Source organism: Pipistrellus hanaki, assembly GCF_964339955.1.
Source record: "Pipistrellus hanaki genome assembly, chromosome: 6".
NCBI lineage: Eukaryota > Metazoa > Chordata > Mammalia > Chiroptera > Vespertilionidae > Pipistrellus > Pipistrellus hanaki.
The window spans coordinates 23,500,634-23,524,069 of record NC_140508.1 but is presented as its reverse complement, the minus strand read 5'-3'; the positions used below and the strand labels follow the sequence as shown (position 1 = coordinate 23,524,069).

The 23,436-nt window shown below is 36.6% G+C and overlaps 1 protein-coding gene across 4 annotated transcripts in view; it reads right to left on the bottom strand.

Moving 5' to 3' along the window:
* Window positions 1-23,436, bottom strand: part of TASP1 (taspase 1) — a 244,006-nt gene that overhangs the window by 141,898 nt on the left and 78,672 nt on the right. For all 4 annotated transcript variants that reach the window (XM_084887646.1, XM_084887647.1, XM_084887644.1 and 1 more), the window contains exon 8: window positions 14,221-14,327. In XM_084887646.1, coding sequence (XP_084743772.1) covers window positions 14,221-14,327 — 107 coding nt within the window. The remainder of the gene's footprint in view (window positions 1-14,220; window positions 14,328-23,436) is intronic.

Sequence of the window (23,436 nt, the reverse complement as noted above, 5' to 3'; positions counted from 1 at the left end):
TTCCATTCTGTCCCCAGTCCCTCCTTGGAAATCCCACAACCACAATAAATGGGTGCTACAAATGGGCAGAAATTCTTGCTGTGCAGAGGGCCATTCTTTTTCCTAGAACATCAGACATGGTCTAGAAGTGCATTTGTAAAACAGCCATTTTACGTGCTTAACAGGAAAGAGGCTTGGTCAAGTTTCTCTAGATGGGCACTCCCCCTTGTGGGCACTTCCTGCCTCACCTCTTTGGAGTGGTCAGATGATACTGTGGCTGTGTCTAAGATATTTTCTGACAAACATTTCCCTCACTTACTTATATAGAATCTTTATATCTCTACAATATTGAGGAAGTGCAATAGTATTATTAGTAATGTTTCAGATTAACTCTTTTTTCATTATATCTTCAAGATATAAGCTTATTGCTTAAAGTGAAGCATAGTTTTAAACTAACATATGCTTGAAATACTTAAATAATAGATTCAAACTTATCGTGAAAGACCCTAAGACTTACAATTAAAGAAAATAACCTGGTATGTTTCTCTCTCAAAATTAATATTATAATCATCAATTGTAGATGTTTAAGTTAATGTTCACTGAATGAAAGTACTGTGCTAAGGTAAAAAATCAAAATGTTCATGTCTCCATAAGTTGACACAATATGGTAAAATACAACACAACAATCTCAAAATGACAAATGTATAAATTAGGTAATCCAATAAAACAAGCATTTATTGAATAACATGTCTATTACATGTACTAAGCAGAAAAGAGAAATATGTTCTGATCTGGGTAGCATTTGAGCTGGTCCAAGTCCTCTTGAAGAATCTGGTATTTTATTATTATTATTATTATTATTATTATTATTATTTATTCTATGAAGGGAAAGAAACATGAGTAAAAACTTAAGAGAACATTCAGCAAATTCATGGGAAAAAGTCAATAAAGAAATGCATTCAGTAAGAGAAAAAGATTATCCCAAAAGAGAAAATGTAAAAGTAGGTTGGGTCTAGGTTTGAAGAGGGTTCATAAATTCAGGCTAAAAAGTTTGGGTTTTAATTTACAAACAATAAAGATTCTATTAAAGTTTGTTCCTGGAAAACAACATGACCAATGCAGGTATTTTTAAGGAAATGTATCTTGAGAAAATACACAGATCAAAGAGAAACAGAGAAAAGTTAGAAGCAGGTAGAGAAGCCCATTCTAAAGATACTACCACCATCTAGCCATCACAAGTAAAAAGGTTTGGCCTTGATGTTAGTAAATATACTAAAAAGAAACAAGCAAAAATAAATAAATAACAGCACATGTGCTAATTAAACAAATGTTTACCGAGCACTTATTACATGCCATGCTGAGAAACCATGGTAACTAAAGCATACATAAATGCTGTCTTCCTGGAACCTGAACTCTAGTGAAAAAGGATGACATCAAATAACCACACTAAGAAAGGCAGTGGGATAGACATGGCAGCTTAAAATGAGAAACGGGAGGGGGAGAGACAATATTCCTCGGATCTGGAACAAAGGCCTTGAACCAAGAAGAATCTTTACAAACAATGTGACCCAGAAAGAAAGTGAGAGGACAAAGTATTGGAAAAAAAGATAGGTGCCTGCTCCTGTCTAGTCCTACAGGGCTCTGTTAAGGAGCTTGTAACTTTTCTCTTAAGAGCAGCTGGAATTGACTGAAGAGTTGAAGCAGGGGCATAAAAACATCAAACTGCACTTTTAAATTATTCCACCAATGCTGTGTATAGAACTGACTGGAAGAGGCACAGGGTTAGAAAGCTATTGCAGTCATCATGGAAAGAATGGTGAAGCTTGAATCTAGACATACTGTTAGGGTGTGATGAGTCTAAGAAGTGAAACTATTTAATAAGCAACTGGAACCATTTAGGGCATGAAAAGAGGGGTGGAAATCTGAATTTAGATTAATCTATAAAAAGCAAATTTTCATTAAATGGGTGCAATGGGTTGGGTGCCTGTTGACAATGACAATGACATGGAGACGAGCAAGGAGAAAGGAGTTCCAGACTCCCTGAAGCAGAGGGAACTGAGTGAAAGTTAATATGAAGTTATTAAGTGAATTCAATCATGTAATTCCCAACTTTTATAGAATGTTCTGTGTTCCTTTCAACAATGATTACTAGACAGTTGCTTTTCCAGGCCCACTGTGACATAGTAGGCAGAAGAAAGAAATGATTCTCAAATGCTGGCCAATACCTTACCCATCCCTACAGATTCTGATTCAGAATATTGAGAATAGTCTAAGAATGTGTGGTTTTATTTTTTTAATTGGTTTAGAGAGAGAGAAAGATCAACAGAGAGAGAAAAACTTCAATCAGTTGCCTCCTGCATGAACCCAACTGGGAAATGAACCAGCAACCTGGCCACGTGCCCTGACCAGGAATTGAACCCACGAACCCACACCTTCTGGTGTACAGGACAATACTCCAACCAAATGAGCAACCCAGCCAGGGCAGAAAAGTGGTGGTCCAATCAAGCCTTCAAAGACTCACAGATAGTTTTCTTTCAACCTAATTAAATATTGGTTCTTATATTCTGATTTTAAAACATCCTTATTATTGATCTGTATGTGTGTGTGTGTGTGTGTGTGTGTGTGTGTGTGTGTGTACACACATCTGTCTTTTCATGCATTGGTTTATTCCACTAGTCTTATTAGCTAAAACTGTCAGCATCACTATACGATGGGTCAACTCAGGTCATTAATGCATGGTAATATTCTATGAGGAGATATTTAAAAATTCTGATTTAGAATTGGATGCTCTTAACACCATGGTCTGAGCCAATTCTCACATGGGAAGGCCTCTATTCATAGTTCCAATTAAATTCCATTCACTGGAGGTATTTCCTCTTAGAAAAGCAACTGTCTAGTGATTTCTACATTATATACAAGATCAACTGGGACTATTCCATTGAAAATAAAGGATGCTCTTTTTCCCCTCCTCTGATCCTGTTAAACACTAAAATTAAAGGAGGATCTTCAGAGCTCTTGAATATTAAAAATTGAGAGAAGATTTTTAAGACTGACAATATCTGATGTCAACTTATAACAGGCTTCCTGGAAAATTACAAGTTACTTTCATTACAAAATAAAAACAGCAGTTAGGATCCGTTAACTCCTCAATCTTGCTTCAATCTTATCTCACTTATAACTTTCAGACCCAGGATATATTTAAGGCATAGTTTAGGATGGCTTTAAGGAAGACTTGGGAAGAAACCCAACTTATTAGCTATTAAATCATTGTATGAAAACTTTTCCTGAAAAGGGAGGAAGGGGGAGTCTAGCTCTCAAGGGTTTCAAGTTCTAGATTTCAGTAATTGACCGAATTACATAATGTACAGCAAACTATAGACATTTAAAGAATCCCATCAAGTTATACTGCAAAGTAATGCTGGTCTTCTGACTCCATAACTTATCTAAATGCATGAGGTGGTGCTAATAATACATTTATTTAAGTAATTGACCTACCTATTTACATGTAAATTCTATAGTCTTACTCAGTAATAAAAAATCATAAAAATTCATTTCATATAGAAAATAATCACTAAACAAAGAATTTTCCGCTTACCAAAAAACAAATATATAAAGTATATTTCTTTATGTAAGAGGAGTCAAAGAAATTTCTTTACTCCTGTTTTTTTGTTCATCTATGCATTAACCACCTTGATGAGCAACAACAAAACTCCAGATTAATTAAATTTCTATAAAAGACTAATTACTTCTTTCCCTGTACACATAAGGCACAGACATGTACACATGTACAAACAGAACAATCTGAGGAAAACATGTTGTTTTTTGTGCATTTATTTTCTTTGATCTTAACCTACCTCTCACCCAAAAAATACATTGATTTAGTATGATACAGTTAAGCGTTTACATAATAATTTCAAGATGGTGGATAAAAGGGGAAAATGTTACCCACAATATACTTCAAACGAATAGAATATATTTATATGAAGCACACAAAGCAAGGCCCAACATTTCCTTTCTGAAACATGTGGCCAATTTGATGTCCCTATATGGTGGCTAAAGAACACAAAATTAAAAGTTGTAGCATCTCTTTAGAGTGGTTTTGAAGACACAACATAAATCACTGCTAAATTTTCTAATTTGTTCATTAGAAATTAAAGAATGAAAGATGTTCACACAATGGAAAAGGTTTGATTATCTTTTATTTCACTATACTATATGAGAACTGCTTTACCTAAAAACCAATGAAATTAATTGAAAACTTAAATTACTTCATAAAAGTGGTAGGAGGGGGCAAAGAATTCTATGTACATTCAACTGTAAAATCTGTTATTAAAGAAAAAGACATGGAAACTATTTTGACAATATGCTTGTGAAAAATGAAGAAGGGGGAAAAAAGGCTTGAAACATCAATAATGTTGAGATCAAACAATACCCCCAACCTCTTTTAATACTCTAAGAATAAAAGAGTCCCTTCTAGTAATATTTAGGGCTGGCTGTTTGAAACTGATATTTATGAAATTTAGGTTATGGTGTGAATTGAGTCTGTTTGTTTTACCAATGGGAACATCTCCTCTTTGTAGCAACTCAGTCCATCCTGTACCATAAGCCAAGAATAGCAAGTGGCCAATAAGTTAACTACTTTATTCCAAAAGGGTTTTTTATACTCAAATATTATAAAGATAAATACCAACACAACTACTATTTTGTTATTGTATCAAAGCAAAAAATAAGTAAACTTTACACATGTCTTCATTTCATTACATATACCACAAAAATTATTGAAAAATATTCTAAAAACAATGAGAGCCCATGGCAATACTGCCAGGGGAAATCCAGAGACCAATTTGCAGGAATTACAAAAGACAGAGGAGCATGCTGAACTGTGAGCAGCAACACTTGGGTTGAAGGAAACCACAAGACAAATAGTTCTGGTTCCTTTACAGAAACACAGTCCCCATTTTGCCTAATTCCAATCCATATATTTTACAATAGATACCACTGTTAAATAATAGCAGTCACTCAACAACCTGGCTCAATTTCAGTTACATGGTATATTAACTATGAGTAATTGCATAAAGCACAAACTCCGGGGCTAGCTCTTCAGTTCACAGATCACCACTCGTCACGACCAGTGACCAATCATGTCATTTCCTCCCAAGTCTGTCAGTAATGGGTCACTGGGCATAACAGTAAAGCATGTAGTTGTGCTACTCCTTGTGTCCCAGTGATCAATCCACATGACATACAAAACTTGATATCAAAAGAGGGAACGGGCCAAGAAAGATGAAAGAGAAGCACAGAAACAAAAAGTGATAATGTTGGAAGTAAAATTTAATTAAAAATTTGCCAAAGGAGGCAAGAGCATACAATGGAACCAAGACAGTCTCTTTAATAAATGATATTGGGAAAACTGGACAGATACATGCAAAAAATTGAAACTAGACCACCATACACAAAAATAAACTTAAATTTGATAAAGGACTTAAACGTAAGACGGAAAACCATAAAAATATTAAGAGGAATCCACAGACAGCAAAATCTCAGGCATATGCCAAAGCAATATCTTCACCAATACAGCTGCTAAGGCAATGGAAACTAAAGAGAAAATAAACAAATAGGAGTACATCAAAACAAAAAGCTTCTTGCCAAAACCGGTTTGGCTCAGTGGATAGAGCGCTGGCCTGTGGACTAAAGGGTCCCGGGTTCGATTCCGGTTAAGGGCATGTACCTTGGTTGTGGGCACATCCCCAGTAGGGGGTGTGCAGGAGGAGGCTGATTGATGATTCTCTCTCATCGATGTTTCTAGCTCTTTGTCCCTCTCTCTTCCTCTCTGTGAAAAATCAATAAAATATATTAAAAAAAAAAAAAAAAAGGCTTCTTTACAGCAAAAGAAACCATCAACAAAACAAGAAAGCCAACTGCATGGGAGAACATATTTGTCAATGTTATCACCAATAAGGGTGTAATCTCCAACATTTACAGAGAATTCATACAACTTAACAAAAGGAAAATAAACAATTCAATCAAATGGGCAAAGGACCAAAATAGATACTTTTTGAAAGAGAATATAAGGAAGGCCAAGAGACATATGAAAGCATGCTCAAAGTGACTAATTATCCGAGAGATGCAAATTAAGAGGACAATGAGGTACCATCTCACACCTGTCAGAATGACAACCATCAACAAATCAACAAATGACAAGTGTTGGTGAGGATGTGGAGAAAAAGGAACCCTCGTGCACTGCTTGCTGGTGGGAATGCAGACTGGTACAGCCACTGTGGAGAACAGTATGGAGTTTCCTCAAAAAACTCAAAATGGAACTCCCATTTGACCCAGTGATCCCACTTCTAGGAATATATCCCAATAAACTAGAAACACCAATCATAAAGGATATATGCACCCCCTATATTCACAGCAGCACAATTTACCATAGCTAAGATTTGGAAACAGCCTAAGTGCCCATCAGCAGATGAGTGGATTAAAACATGGAGTACACCTACACTATGGAGTTACTACCATGTTTCCCCAAAAATAAAACATCCTCCGAAAATAAGACCTACTTACAAGTTTCCTTCTGAGTGAAATATAAGGCAACTCCCTGAAAATAAGGCGCCCCCCCCCACGCTTAACATGAGAGATTTGGTCCACTGATTCTGAAAGAAATGGAGTCACAAGAAATTCACCAGGAAATTCAGGAATTGGATTGTTATGATGATGTTCCAGAAGATGATGACATGACTGTCATTGAAAAAATGGTAAATTCTTGATACTGTAGGATTCACAGTTTGTCTGGTTTGTGTTGACAACTACCGTACTACCATACCTTATACAGGTAATAAATTTCCTTTATTTTCATTTAACAATAAATGTGTAACATATTCTTCTTCATGGAAAAATAAGACATCCTCTGATCGATGATTCTCTCTCATCGATGTTTCTAGCTCTCTGTCCCTCTCTCTTCCTCTCTGTGAAAAATCAATAAAATATATATATATTTTAAAAAGGCTTCTTTACAGCAAAAGAAACCATCAACAAAACAAGAAAGCCAACTTTCTTGTTTGTAAGACCTAGTGCATCTTTGGGAGCAAAAATTAATATAAGACACTGTCTTATTTTCGTGGAAACAGGGTATGTTGCTGTAAAAACAGAATGAATTCTTACCATTTGCAACAGCATGGATGGAACTGGAGAGCATTATGCTAAGCGAAATAAGCCAGTCAGAGAAAGATAAATATCATATGATTTCACTCATTTGTGGAATATAATAAACAACATAACCTGATGAACAAAAACAGATCCAGAGACAGAGAAGCATCGATCAGACTGTCAAACCTCAGAGAGAAGGTAGGGGAAGATGGAGGTAAGCCGGGGAAGAGATCAATCAAAGGCTTGTTTGTATGCATATAAGCCTAATCAATGGACATGAACATCAAGAGGGTAAGGGCATGAGTGGGGGTTTGGGGGCAATGAGGGAATAAGAACACATATGTAATAACTTAATCAATAAAAAAAAAAAAAGGAGGGGAAAAAAGAAAAAAAATAAGAAGTTATATTATAGAAGAAATGCATGGCCATGGGAATGTTCAACATGCTACCATTTAAGACACTCTAGACCAGTGGTCGGCAAACTCATTAGTCAATAGAGTCAAATATCAACGGTACAAGGATTGAAATTTCTTTTTGAGAGCCAAATTTTTAAACTTAAACTTCTTCTAACACCACTTCTTCAAAATAGACTCACCCAGGCCATCGTATTTTGTGCAAGAGCCACACTCAAGGGGCTAAAGAGCCGCATGTGGCTGTCGAGCCGCAGTTTGCCAACCACGGCTCTAGACCAACAGTCACAGGAACTTAGTGAAGACAAATGTACCCACATAAATAAGAATATAATTGTGACCAAAAAAAAAAAAAGAAGAGGACCCAGAGGAAGAGGCACTGGCCAAAAACCTGACATTAAGAAAACTATGGAAGATATTTTACAACATGGAAAGTACAAAGGATAAAATGGTGAAAGCTGATTCAAAATTAAAAGGGACTTTGAGAATTCCCCATGACATAAAAAATAGGCTCACTCAAATCATAACTTATATGACAAGAAAGCAAGTACCATTCAAATTGCTTTTGATAACAGAAATAAAACCCTATAATTCTTAACACTTCTAAGGTTTTAAATTAATGTACTAAATAAGTATTTGTTTTACCTACTTATTTTTGTTTGTTTTTCTATGCATTTATAGCCAACAGTAAGAGAGTTTTAATGTTTTGACCAAATAAAAGTCATGGGACAGTATAATTTTTGGCCATTAAGGACCCTTTGCTCTAGGGGGAAAGGAGACATATGTAATACTTAGAGCAATAAAAAATTTAAATAAAAAAAAAAAACACTTTTGCACAGTTGCAGCTTGTCCAGTCACTTTATGGTCCAACACCACCATGCAAAGTATGAACTGTCTGTACATCATAAGGGAAACAATGGGGTAAAAGAAAAATCCAGAAGACTTGGGTCTGCCCAGAGAGAGGCAAGCAAACAGCTACTATTTTTAGAGTACACAATAGTAGTTACATAGTAATCTTCTCCTTCTTCGGCATGTCTTCCAGTCACAAAAAATAAGTATAGATGAAACAGAAATGCCAATGACTAAGAACAGACAATTGCAAAATATTTATATTCCTCATCTTTTAATATTATCTTTAAAATCCATATATCCTAAAAGTCAAGACAAAATATGTTTTTTTATTTGATTTATATTTACATTAGCTGTTTAACCCAATATAGGTTTGTAGTAAAAAGAGACATATTAATCGTGGGGAGGGAGATGGAGAATGTTTCCATTGATGCTACACACTACAAATTGCCGACCTAATAATCTCCTCCTTCTCTTTTTTCCCCTCTTCTCTTTTTTTGACAACAAAACTATTTTGCTTGGGAAGACAATGTGTCCAGCAGCATGCCATGACTATGAGATAGTACTTAAAACAATCCACTCCATTTCCTAGGCTCCCTTGCAGCCAAGAATACGCATGTGATAGAATTGTGCCCCCTTTCCACTACCTTACCAAAAGTAAGGAGAAGTCTATTGAGGGAGATTCTAAAAAACTTGCATCCCGGATAAAAAGTGACAGATACATCTGGCACTAACTAGTTTTCCCACTCCACCCTCCTCTCTCTCTCCTTCTCACCTAGAATAGAAATGCGACATCTAAAAGTTAAGGATCCATATCATGTCCATAAAACAAAAGGCATGAGAAAAAAGCCCAAGAGAATCCCAGATATGTTGGTCCTAGAATAATTGGAAATCTAAGCTAATGCCAGCAACCAAACCACCACCAATCTTCCTAGTGTGTGGCAGAGGGCCAGGAAGTAGGAGGACAAATATGCATTTCTAAGCCAGTCAGGTTTTTTATTGTTTGCAGCTAAAAGCATTTAAGAGATTAACCATCTGAACTTTAAACTAAATCAAATAAAATATCAATGTCACAGAGGAAGGAAAATAAAAGCACTCTAATTTATTGAGGTAGTAAGCTGATTAAATAGTTTTCTTGCATTATTTTTTATTTGTATTACTACGGTGATGATATCCAATTATTTTTTAAGGAAAAAGAAATAAAAATGCATTAAAATTTAAAATATTGAGTAAATGTTTTCAAGACAGTATTTATCTCCTTCAACACTAATAAAATTTAAACATTAGAAAAGTTACAAAACACTGTATTCTTTTTATTATATTTACATACCCAACTCACAGCTTCTTTTATGTAGTCACAACAAACGGTAGTACCAGACTTAGTCGATGCTGGCTAACTAAAACTAAACTGTAACTACACAGACAGGACAGGGAGAAATAAACTAAATACAGGATGATTTAGAAAATAGCTATTTGTCCTTTCCGGCCATATCTCTATTTTTTGCCCAAGTGGTTTATATTAGGTGGTCATTTCTTTCTGGGAGCCTGTCTTATTATCTTCACTACTAGAGGCCCGGTGCATGAAATTCATGCACAGGATGGGTGTGTCCCTCAACCCCACCTGCACCCTCTCCAATCTGGGACCCCTCGCGGGATGTCTGACTTCCCAAGATCGGGCCTAAAGGGGCAATTAGACATACCTCTCACTATCCAGGACTGTGGACTCCCAACTGCTCGTCTGCCTGCCTTCTTGATTGGCCCTAACTGCTTCTGCTCACACTCTAACGACTCCCCTGCCAGTCCAATTGATGCCTAACTGCTCCCCTGTCAGCCTGTTTGCCCCTAACAACCCTCCCCTGCAGGCCTGGTCACCCCTAACTGCATTCCCCTGCAGGCCTGGTCACCCTCCAACTACCCTCTCCTGCTTGCCTGATCACCCACATCTGCCCTCCCTTGCAGGCCTGGTCCCTCTCAACTGCCCTCCCCTGCTGGCCATCTTGTGGCGGCCATCTTATGTCCACATAGGAACAACCATCTTGTGTGTTGGAGTGATGGTCAATTTCCATATTAATATTACTCTTTTACTAGATAGGATAGAGTCCTGGTGCACTGGTGGGGGCCACTGGTTTCCCCTGAAGGGTGTCTGGATCAGGGTGGTCATTCCCTTGGGGCGTGGGGCAGTCTGGGTAAGAGGCCTGTGGTGGTTTGCAGGCCAGCTACGACCCCCAACGACCCAAGCTAATTGAAACTTTGTAGCCTTGAGCAGAGGCCAGGGCAGGCCAAGGCAGGCGGGAAGCTTGGCTTCCTCCATTGCCAGGGGAAACCCAAGCCTCCTGCTCTCTCCAACTCTATGACTGCTGCCATTTTTGCTGGGATTAATTTATCTTCTATAATTGAAACTTTGTAGCCTTGAGCAAAGGCCAGGGCTGGCCAGGGTGGGCAGGAAGCTTGGCTTCCTCCATCACCTGGGGGCAACTCAAGCCTCCTACTGGCTCCAGCTCCATGGAGTGACTGGTTGAAGTTTTTAAAAGTTGAAAATTCTCTGGGTGAAGCAGGGAATAAAAAACACACCCCACATTCCTTAAATATTTTCTTTTCTTTTCTTTTCTTTTATTATTTTATTTTATTTTATTTTATTTTATTTATTTTATTTTATTTTATTTTATTTTATTTATTTTATTTTATTTTATTTTATTTTTTTATTTTATTTTATTTTATTTTATTATTTTATTTTATTTTAAACACAAAGGTTGCCAAAACCGGTTTGGCTCAGTGGTAGAGCATCGGCCTGCGGACTGAAAGGTCCCAGGTTTGATTCCGGTCAGGGGCATGTACGTTGGTTGCGGGCACATCCCCAGTAGAGGGTGTGCAAGAGGCGCTGGTCGATGTTTCTCTATCTCTTTCTCCTTTCCTCTCTGTAAAAACTATAAAAAATAAAAAATAAAACACAAAGGTTCATTCATCAGTCAATCTTTTCATATGAGACTAAAGTATTTTCTTTGAATGTGGGCCCACAAATCAATGTTCTATCATCTTTTTTGTATAATCTACAACACTGAATTGTCCTATGGTTTCAAGTTTCATTTTATCTAACATAGAAGAAGGACATAAGGACACTAACATGCATTCTGAGTGCAGAATGCCTCTAGATTTTTATGACTTTTTTCAACCTTTTACAACTGGCTTGCTCATATTTAATTCTATAGCATCTTCTTTATAAACCAACTCTATTTTTTCAAGTTAGTTTTCAAACAAACAAATCTCTTAGTTTTTAAACAGATAACTATTTTAAACTCAATAATCATTGGTATGTATGAGACAATGAGTTATGCAATTACAATGATAAAAATAATGAGCATAATGAGGCTCTAGATAGCATATAATTCAATTGGAAGGAGTAAAGAAAATGACACACTAAAAGAAGGGCTATTAGCTTGGGTATTTAGGGTACTGCTGACATCAGGTAACATATTTTATGGTAAAAAATGGAAAGCACTGGTATTCCAAGTCCATTAAGGGGATATGGGCTAAGAAAATTCTTGACTTCCACTTCATACCTCTATCATCATGAAGCCATACCTTCTCCAGCTCTCCTCATGCCAGTAAATGACAACATTCAACTGCTAAAGCTACAAGCTTTAATTTCTCTCTCTTCCTTACCAATATCTAAGGAATCAGTAATTCCTGTCTATCCAGGAACTCTCAAGATATATCTTAGATATGTTCACCTCTTTCCAGCTCCATCCCCATTGCCCACAGTTCAAGTTGTCATCTCCCAGCTGATATCTACCTGCCATGATCTACTGGATTTTAAAAGAGCTAGCACCTACCTTCCTCTCCCACTTCATATCACCACTCTCCCCTGCCTAGCCTGCTTTAGGCACACTGAGCCTCTGCTCCATTCCTTTAACATGCCAAATCCCCTCCAGGGGCACTGCACATGTAGTTCATTTTGCGTGGAACACTATTCCACTGACTCTGCATACGTTCACTTCTTATTTTTCAGATGTCACCTCAAATGTTATACACCCGCAGAGAGATCTGAGGAACTTGTTCTTTGAAACTTACTTCCATCTCTGACATGTAAGCTACTCTGTAACACACTATAATGAGTAGCAATGAAGGAGTTAAAAGAAGAGATGCAATGTTATCTCATCCACATTTACAAAGTTCTCTTGGGCTTCAGTGTGAAAAATGCATTGAAAGGGAAGGCAAGAATAGAAGTGGGTAAGTTATGATTGGCTAAGAAGAAGTATAGAAGAACCTGCCGAAACCGGTTTGGCTCAGTGGATGGAGCATCGGCCTGCGGACTGAAGGGTCCCGGGTTCGATTCCGGTCAGGGGCATGTGCCTTGGTTGCGGACACATCCCCGGTGGGGGGTGTGCAGGAGGCAGCTGATCGATGATTCTCATCAATGTTTCTAACTCTATCCCTCTCTCTTCCTCTCTGTGGAATATCAATAAAACATATATTTAAAAAAATTTAAAAATTAAAAAATAAATAAATAAATAAATAAATAAATAAGAAGTATAGAAGAACCAGAATTTTCTACTAGCTAGATAGGTGTATGGGTTTTATGATAGTATACATTTCTAGAAATGATTAAATTGCTCATTGTGTGCAAATTTTATTACACATTTTTAAAGGAACAAAAGTCCTAAATTTGCTCACTCAGACAGCACAGGGGATGCAAAAAAAACAAGAAACAGAACCACACTGTCATCCACTTTCACCACGATCTATTTATTAAAATAAAATGTTCATTTTCCTGCTAAATTCCTACTTTTCTCTAGCAGAAAAAAAACTAAAAATATTTGAACCAAAATTTTTTATTAATTGTCCAATATGGAAACACACTGGAAAAAACATCTGCCATTATGAAAGATGATTTATTATGCATATATATGTAAACCATATAAAACTATTACAGAAAGCATGAACCAGTAGTAATAAGATGCCAAAGCACATCAAATGACTGTGATGTGAGACACCCATCATGAACTATGTGCTAATGAACCCCTTGGCCATAGACTGAACAAGAACATTATGGTTTTCAACTTCCATCCCCCAAACACCTAAGAAATGCCACACATGGACTCATGATGGTACACAAATGCATGAAATGCAAACAAAGAATGTGTAACAATGAGAAACAGAAAACTGCAATTAGAATGTGTAAAAACCCTACATGAACCCAACATAACAAACTCTACCCCTCGAAACAGCCAAGTTAGGAGTCACTATCTAAAGCTGCAAGGCCCAAATCAATAGCCATCAGCCACATATAGCTATTGAACACTTAAAATGTGGTAAGGGCAAATGAGATACTGAATTTTTAATTTTATTACATTTTAATTAATTTTAATTTTAAAACATACTCAGTTATATTATGGGAAAATTTTAAGTGTGTTTGGAATAACTTGTTATGTAAAATACTTTTTCAACTCTGTATTTCAATTTGTATTTCACTTATGAAATACAAGTATAGATCAGATATTTACAATGAAAATTCAGTGTCTAATTAATATATGCTAGAAGAGTAAAATACACACTGGATTGGAAGACTTAAAAAAAAGTTTAATAACTCACTAATAATTTTTCATTCGTTACATTTTTAAGTAATATTTTGGATTCACTGGTTTAAATAAATTATTAAAATTCATTCCACCTGTTTATTTTTACTTTTTTAATGTAACTATTGGAAAATTTAGAAGGATGTATGTGGCATGCATAATATTTTTACTGGATCATACTACTTTAAAGCTTATATATCTAAAAGCAAATTAAAGATATCATTAAGATAAATTAATGATTAATATTTCAAATACCTCCTGACCTTTTCATTTGATTGTCTTTTCTTCTTTAGTTGAATGAAATCTGTTTCCACCCTTTCTGCCAGCTCTAGTTTCCTCTTGTTTCTTTTAAATGCAGCTAAACTGAATCCTATAAAAGAAACATTAAAAATGACATTTGATAAATATTAGGGCAATGAGGCAGATGCCATATCCTGAAGAGCCTTTTCCAGACAAATTCTTAAGAATGTTGGATAGAAGGTTTAAAAATTCTTTTCAATACATGCTAAAGTCATAGGAAAAATAAGACAAATACCCTTAGGTTAAAGAAGTAAGAAAAAGGTCAAATCCAGAGACACAAGTCCTGAGGGTACATAAATATATATGCTACACAGAGGTATCTGCCAATGCATACCACCACCAACTTTAGTTTTGAAAGTCTCTGTGCATAAAGGACAAGAGGTGAAACCTGGGGACAATGCAACTCAAGGAAACATATTGGAGATTATCCACAAAAAAAGAAACAAACCCCAAAAAGGTGCTATGCCCAGTAAAAAGGAAAATCAGAAAAGGCCACCATATGCAAAGAAACAGGAAACTTGCAAGTCTCCGGCTTAGATTTATGTGTAAAGGAGAAAAAGTCTCTCTAGATAATTCATGACCAAGGACTTTCAGATAGGTTTAGAGAAGAATTCATTTTAGTGACAAAAGTCTCAATGTGCTAATGCCTCAACAACCCATAAAACACAAATGCAAATACTCCCTGAGAAAAAAACCTTAACTTAACACACTTCAGAGAATTCCTACATTTCAATTAAATGAAACAAATGAGCCCATAGTTTTAAAATAATTCACAAAACACATGAGAAATAAACCATCAAGAATAAAACTTTGCCAGATATCAGCAAACATAATTCAACTTAAACCTACAAAGACTTCAGATACTGAAATAATCAAATACAGACTATAAAACATGTTTATACTCATGGAAAGAAAGGGATAATACTGAAAATATAAATGAGGAACAAAAGATGATAAAGTGGTAGGAAGACTTGAAATAGAACCAAATAGAGCTTCTAAAGTAAAAAAATAATAATAATCATTAAATATGTAAAACAATATACAGATATAAAAAGCCAATTAGATTCAATTGAAAAATGAAACTTTACAAAGTAGAATACAACACTGCAGATATTACCAAAGTTTTCTGATAATGGCATCAAGGAGAGACATAAATCAAGCCCAGAGCCCATTAAAAGTGGCAGATCTCCCTGAAACCAGTTTTGCTCAGTGGATAGAGCATCAGCCTGTGGACTGAAAGGTCCCAGATTCGATTCCAGTCAAGGGCATGTACCTTGGTTGTGGGCATATCCCCAGCAGGGGGTGTGCAAGAGGCAGCTGATAGATGATTCTCTCTCGTCAATGTTTCTAACTCTCTATACCTCTTTCTTTCTCTCTGTAAAAAATCAATAAAATATATATATATTTTTTCTAAAGTGGTAGTTCTCTCACAACTCTGCACCTACTCTCTATCCCAATACCAAGTACATTCAGGCATTCTTAGATAATGGCATAATAGGAGGGGGAGGGAGGAAGGAGAATAGAAAGAGGAGGGAGAAAAAGGGGATGGGGAATATTGGAAAGAAATTTTGGATTGACTGGGTCCTTTGCATAGATTTGCAAACATGTGACTTGGGTAGGTCAGGGAATAATAAACTTTTAACTAAGTTTAAGTAGATTCTGATTAATAGTGTGTGAAGTAGAAAATACATAGTGGTCTTTGTCCTGATTCCTGGCACAGAGTTCTTAAAACCTTTATAATTTCCTAGGTGATAAGAGCACTATGGTCACCTTTTATCCTAACACTGCATCTTTGACCCCAGTTCCTGAAAGCTCCTAACTCTGAATTTTCAGGATGATATGTCTTTTGTTCTGATGAGGCAACTCTTGGTTGGCTTCTAAACAGCTTCAGGATGGGGATGGGTCACCAGAAAGACAAAGCCATAATTAAAAGCTTGGAACTTTCATCCAGCCTTTTCCCATCCTCGGGGAAGGAGATAGGGACTGGCTATTGAGTTAATGTACAATCATGCCTACATGATGAAGCCTCCATAAAAATCCCTAAAGTACAAATCCTAGAGAGCTTCCAGGTGGCAGAATACATCTACGTGCTGGGCAGGTAGAACATGCCAACACCACAACGACAGAAGGTCCTGCGCTCAGGGCCCTTCCAGACCTTGCCCTATGTACCTATCTATAATTCTGGCAGTTCATTCATATCCTCTAATATGCTTTGTAATAAACTGGTAATCTAGTAAGTAAACTGTTTTCCAGAGCTTCCTGAGCCTCTCTAGCAAATTAATCAAACCCCAAAAAGGGAGCCATGAGAACTTCTAATGGATAGCCAGTCAGTTGGAAGCACAGGAGACAACCTGGGCTTGCGATTGGCATCTAAAGGGGAAGTGCAGCTCGGCTAGTGCAGCTCAGTGGTTGAGCATCAACCTATGAACCAGGAAGTCACAGTTCGATTCCTGGTCAGGGCACATGCCCAGGTTGTGGGCTCCATTCCCAGTGTGAGACATGCAGGAGGCAGCCCACCCATAATTCTCTCTCATCCTTGATGTTTCTCTCTCTCCCTCTCCCTTCCTCTCTGATATCAATAAAAATATATTTAAAAAATAAATAAAATAAAATAAAATAAAATAAAGGGAAGTGCAATATTATGGGACTGAGCCCTTAACCTGTGAGGTTTGTACTAACTCCAGTTAGTGTCAGAATTAAATTGAATTGCAGGACAACTGGATGGTACAGAGAATTGATTGGTGTAGAAAACCCTCACATGTTATATCAGAAGTGATACAGGGAATTGTGTGACAGTAGTATGCAAGTAAAAGAGGGGGAGAAAGTGTTTTTTTTTTCCATTCACAGTGCACACACACTTGGCAAAAGTAAAAGCAAAAAATAATATCTGGAAAAAGACACCTTCATCCTAGGCCATTGGTAAGTCTACACAAGTAATTATTTAAGGGCAATAAAAACTATACAAAGATAATCAGGAGCCAAGGAAATGAGGCACCATGAATAATAATAAGAAGAAAAAATGCCTATGTGTACCACATATAATGGAATTATCAGGCACAATATGAAACAAGTATCCTTATAATAATTAAAGAGTAAATAAAAAACATGAAAACACCTATATTATATACTATAAATTAAATTACAGATTCTTAAAAAAAATAGAACTTCTAGAAATAAAAAAGCAGATAACCAAACTTAAAATCTCAATGTATTTGCTTGGTAGTTGACAGGATATAAAAAAAAAAAAAAAAAAAAAAAAAAAAAAAAAATGGTGAATTAAAAGCCTGAGCAGAAATAAGTTTTCCAGAATGTGTCTAAAAAGATAAAATGATGGAAAACACAGAAGATTAAGAAAGAGAGAAGATAAAGTAAAAAGGTCTATTATATATTTAACTAGAGGCCCAGTGCACAAATTCATGCATGGATGGGATTCCTCAGCCTGGCTGGTGATTGGGGCTGATGGGACTGTCTCTACCAGTCCTTGGGCCAACTAGAGCTGGCCAACCAAGGGTAGGGACTGTGGGAGGTTGGCTGACTGCAAAAGGCTGGCTGTGGGAGCCCACTGACTGTCTTCCCCCTGGTGGTCAGTGAGCATCATAGCTACCGGTTGACTGAACAATTGCTTAGGCTTTTATATATATAGATCAGAATTTATCAGTGGATAAATTTATAAATTTATAAATTTATCAGTGGATAAATTTCAGAGGTGAAAATAAAAGAATGAAAAATGGCTACAGGGTTCCCTAGAGTAGAGTGAGGAAAACAACAGCAAAAATGTTGACAGAGTTTTGGTAAATGCTCAATATAGGAGAGACAAAGTTTAAAGTTTGAGACTTTCCACAGAAATCCCAGAAAGGCCTACACATATATCTTAGGAATAATAAATAAATACCCATGGACACAGACAATAATGTGGTGAAAGGGGTGGTTTGAGGGGGGATGGTGTAGGAGACCAATGGGGAAGAAAAGGGGGACATATATAAAACTTTCAACAATCAAGATAACATTTTAAAATAAGGGTAAAATAAATAAAAGCTTTGAAAGAAAACAAGTCTAGGATTAAAAACAAAACTAAAATGGACTGTTTAACAAAGGCTAAAACCAGACTGTGACAACATCAAGGTTATCTGCAAATATTTAATTACATGCTAGGATAAAACTCAACATCATTTAAAGAAAGATAAAAAAATCCATAGTACCTAAAATGTATCATTCACAATGCCTGAGTTGCAATATACACAATTATGAGATTTGCAACTAAACAGGAAGATATAATCCAGAGTCAAGAGGGGGAAAAAATCTATTAATGGAAATTGACCCATAGGAGATTTGACTTTGGATGGTGGACACAAAGTACAATATATAGATCTTATAACATAGAAACTCACACTTGAAACCTATATGTTCATATTGACCAATACATTTAATTTTTTTTAATTGACCCAGATGACCTAAATTTTAGAATTAGTTGTCAAAGATTTTAAAATAACAATAACAAATATGTTAATAATGAGTATAATGAGTGAAGACATGGGAATTTCAAGAGAGAGATGAAAATTGTTTTTTAAAAATGGAGCTTTATAACTGAATGCTATATTTTATATTTTTTAAATCATTACATAAGATTAATATTAGATACTAATGAAGAAAAGATTAGTGAACTTTAAGACAATTCAACAGAATTCATACAAATAAAAGTATAAATGTTAATTTTCTGTCAACTTGAGTGGGCAGCAGGTACCCAGATATTTGGTCAAATATTATTCTAGATATGTCTGTAAAGGTGTGTTTGATGAGGGTGAGATTAACATTTAAATTGGTAGCCTGAATAAAGCAGACTGTCCTACCTAATGTAGGGTGGACCTTATCCAATTAGTTGAAAGCATTCATAGAACTAAAATGTAGACTCTCCTCTAAGTAAGAAAGAATTCATTTTGCCTGACTACTTCCTACTGGAACATGGACTTTTATTTGCCTCTGTCCTTGAGCTAAAACATCAGCTTTTTCTGGGTCTCAAACCCACCAGCCTTCATACTGGAACTACATGACTGGCCCTCCTGGTTCTCAGGCCTTTGGACTTGGATTGAAAATCCAGCTTCCTGACTAACCCTGAAGATCCTGGGACTTGTCAGTCTCCATAACTATTAATCATTTATAATAAATATTTTAAGGTGAGTGGATAAATAGCTAGGCAGACAGACAAACAGATAGATAGATCTTCTTTTGGTCCTATTTCTATGGAGAATCCAGAAAACACAGAGAAAAAAGGATGAAAAAGTAAGAGCTTCAATAACAAATGACAGCACAAAATATTTTAACGTAAGTAGAACTGAAATACTAGAAACAAATGAGAGAAAACACAAAAAAAGAGTCTAAGAAGTTTTTCCTAATCTGATTAAAAACTGTAACCCACAGATTCAACAGGCACAGTAAAAACTAAGCGGAAAGAAACCACACCTAGGCATATCATGTTTAAAATGCTGAAAACCAAAGATAAATGAATAATTCTTAAAAGCAGTTAAGAGAAAAAAGAAAACACACTGCATACAGGGAAACAATGATAAAAATAATGTCTGAATTTCCAATCATAAACAAAGTAATTTAAAGATAATGTACTGGCATCATCAAAAGTGCTAAAAGATACCCAGGTGATGTGGCTCAGTGGTTGAGCATTGACCTATAAACCAGGAGGTCATAGTTCAATTCCCAGTCAGGGCACATACCCAGATTGTGGGCTTGGTCCCCATTGGGAGACATGCAGGAGGCAGCCAATCAATGAGTCTCTCTCATCATTGATGTTTCTATCACTCTCTCCTTCTCCCTTCCTCCCTTCAGTTATAAGACAGGACAAAATTCTGAAACATGCTACAACATGGGTGAACTCTGAAAACATTATGCTAAGTGAGAAAGGCAGACACAAAAGGACAAACATTGTATTGAGACAGCATAGGAACTTGGGCCTGAAAACAGAAAATACCAGGTGCCCCGGAAGTGAAGTGAAGACCAGGTGATCAAAAGAAACTTGAGGGAAGCTGACCACAAAAATGTCACCCCTCCTTCAGTCCCATTCAAAAATGCAGTATCTAATTTTATCTCCCTTCTAACTACCTGCTTAAACTACTGACCTGCAGGTACAGTTGATTAAGGTTTGACCACTATAGGACCTTCCTAAGGTGGCAGGAATGAACAGTCTACCATCTTGCTCCAACAGTGCCAGGCAATACAGCTGGAAATGGAAGTCAACCAACCCTGAAATGGAAAATCCTGCAAACCTGCCTTTTTCAAAACACCCACCTTTTTGCACAAGCCCACTTTGTCCCCAGCATATAAAAGCAAGCCAAGCAGAGCCAGTCTTCCCCACCCCGCATTCCATGAGCCAGTTGAGAGAGCCTTCCTTTCCTCTGTGCTATCTCCCTTGTGCTTGAGCATAAGCTTAATAAAATCTGATTGGGGATTTCTCTGGGATTTCCTCTTGATTTCTATTTTGGGGAACCCAAGAACCCCAATGCCAGTAACAGTATGATTCCACTTATAAGAGGGTCCTAAAATAGACAAATTCAGAGAGGAAAAAATAGACTAGAGGTTACTAGGGGCTTACAAACAAAGAGAATGAGAACTTGCTTGACAAGGTACAAAATTTTTGTTTGGGATGAATATGTTATGGAAATCCATGATGGTTACATAACACTGTGAATGTGCTTAGTACCACTGAATTAAAACTGTTAAAGTAGCAAATTTTAAGTTATGTATATTTTACCACAATAAAAAAAAATAAAGAAGTACAAAAGAAAACTCCTGCCAACCTAAAAGACTACATTCAACAAAAATTATATATTTTAAAATTAAAGGCAAAAATAAAATTTTTCAGATAATGAAAACTGTGGGTAGGACCTAGGGAATTCAGATCCAAAAGGGCCTGGCTCAGGTTCCTCTGCAGAACCTTGGCAGCTTCCATGGTGTCCTGAGTTTTGCCTCACTCATTTAGGGAGGTTTCTGTACATCGTGGAAGAGGGCACGGCCACCACACTTGTTTTGCATCAAGAGACAACAGGCACCCTCACACTTCTCCTCCACCAACTGGCAGAAGAAGTGGCCCAGGCTCTTCAGAGCCACATCCTCGTGGTTAAAACAGAAGCCCAGAGAGAGGAAGGTGTATGAGGCCTGCAGATGCATGTAGGCCAGGCAGTCAATGGTGGCCTCCACCTCAATGGAATAATTCTGATAAGTTTGGGATCACATGGTTGCTCAGCAAGAAGGAACTAAGCTCAAAAATGGTGCTGGCTGATTTTGGAAGCCGAGGATGGTTGATGTGATTCTGAAAGCAATGGAAGAGCATAATTTCTACTCCTAAATTCACTATAGACCAACATTATTCTTTTTTTTGCAAAAAATAGATGAATATATCACTTAACTTTCAAATACCTTACTTGTTCTTGTTAGTTGCTTATGTAAGTCACAAGAAATCTATAGCAATATGTGTGTGGGGGGGTATGTGTATATATATATATATATATATATATATATATATATATATATATATACACACACATACCCCCACACACAAATTAACTCTCACAAATTAAGAGAACAATATATATATATATATATATATATATATATATATATATATATATTTCTTGTTATAAGCACAAAACACTAATGCATAGTCAAAATATTTTGTCATCTGCAAAATATTTAGTAATAGTTGTTTTTTTTAATTTATTTTTTTAATATATTTTATTGATTTTTTACAGAGAGGAAGGGAGACAGATAGAGAGTTAGAAACATCGATGAGAGAGAGTCATTGATCAGCTGCCTCCTGCACACTCCCCACCGGAGATATGCCCGCAACCAAGGCACATGCCCCTGACCGGAATCGAACCCGGGACCCTTCAGTCCACAGGCCAACGCTCTATCCACTGAGCCAAACCGGTTTCGGTGTAATAGCTGTTTTATAACACCTTTTTATATAAATGTTCTGAATTAATAAGAAGTACAAAATAATTAAAACTGGCTAACTGAACACAAGAGCAAGTTCATCTCCACTCTACTACAACTTTACCAAAAAGAAATTTAAAGGGACAAAAGACTGACATACATAGGGATGATAACAACGAGGAGGGCAATACCAACCTAATGCTAGAAAGCAGAAAGCAAATGGATGAATACACAGCAACTGACAAACCCTGATGACTAGTAGCCAAGACAACACAAATCAAACTAATTTCTTCCAAAGTAAACTAATCTGACCAAAAACTATCAGAAGTGCTCCAAACAGAAAGCACCTGTTACCTCTGAAAGCCAGGCTGAAACTGAAAACGGAAAAACTGGCAGAAGCTGTAATAAGGAACAGATAGATGCCTAATCCCCTCCTCCTGCTTTCAGGAAACATGAGGTTAACATTGGAAAGGCTGAACCAGAGGGCCCCAAATAAGTGGACATCAAGTACAGCCTGGGGGCAGGTATCAGGGTTCTACTTAAAACTGGGGTTTATATAAAAAGTCTGAGAAAAAAATAGGTAAGTCCTTTAGTCCCTTCCCTTGATCTAAACCAGAATACTGGCTATTGCCCTGCCAGAGCTGGGAAGATTTCTCTCTAAACTAATACAAAAGAGAAACATATTGGGGAAACAACTGGGAATTCCCACAACAAAAAAAGCATGGTCACACCATCCTCCTTGAGGTCATGCAGACCTGTCCTCACAAAGTCTTGCAGCAAAATAAGAAAAAAAAGAAACAAACAAACAAACAAACAAACAAAACTAAGCAGATTCAAGAAACAGATAATGTGATTTTGGAGAGAGGAAAATGGAATCCCAAATGACAGTGAGGTGAAGACCAGCAATGACAAATACACAGCAGGCCTACTAAGCATCCACTCTGGACTTAAGGTGCCAGGTGAGGTGTCTCCAAGAAAAACAAAATTGCCCTGGCTAGTGTGGCTCAGTTAGGTGGAGCATTGCACCCTTCTAGGTAAACCTTTGTATCTCTAATGGCAAATTCCTAGAAGCAGAATATGTTTAAGGCACTTGGTCTATACTACTTAGCTATCCTCCAAATTTCTGCCAATTTACATTTGTAGCTACAATATATGATGTTCAGTTCACCACACATCTACCAGTAATAATGTAATATTTTTTAACTCTCACAAATTAAGAGAACAAATTTAACATGTACTAA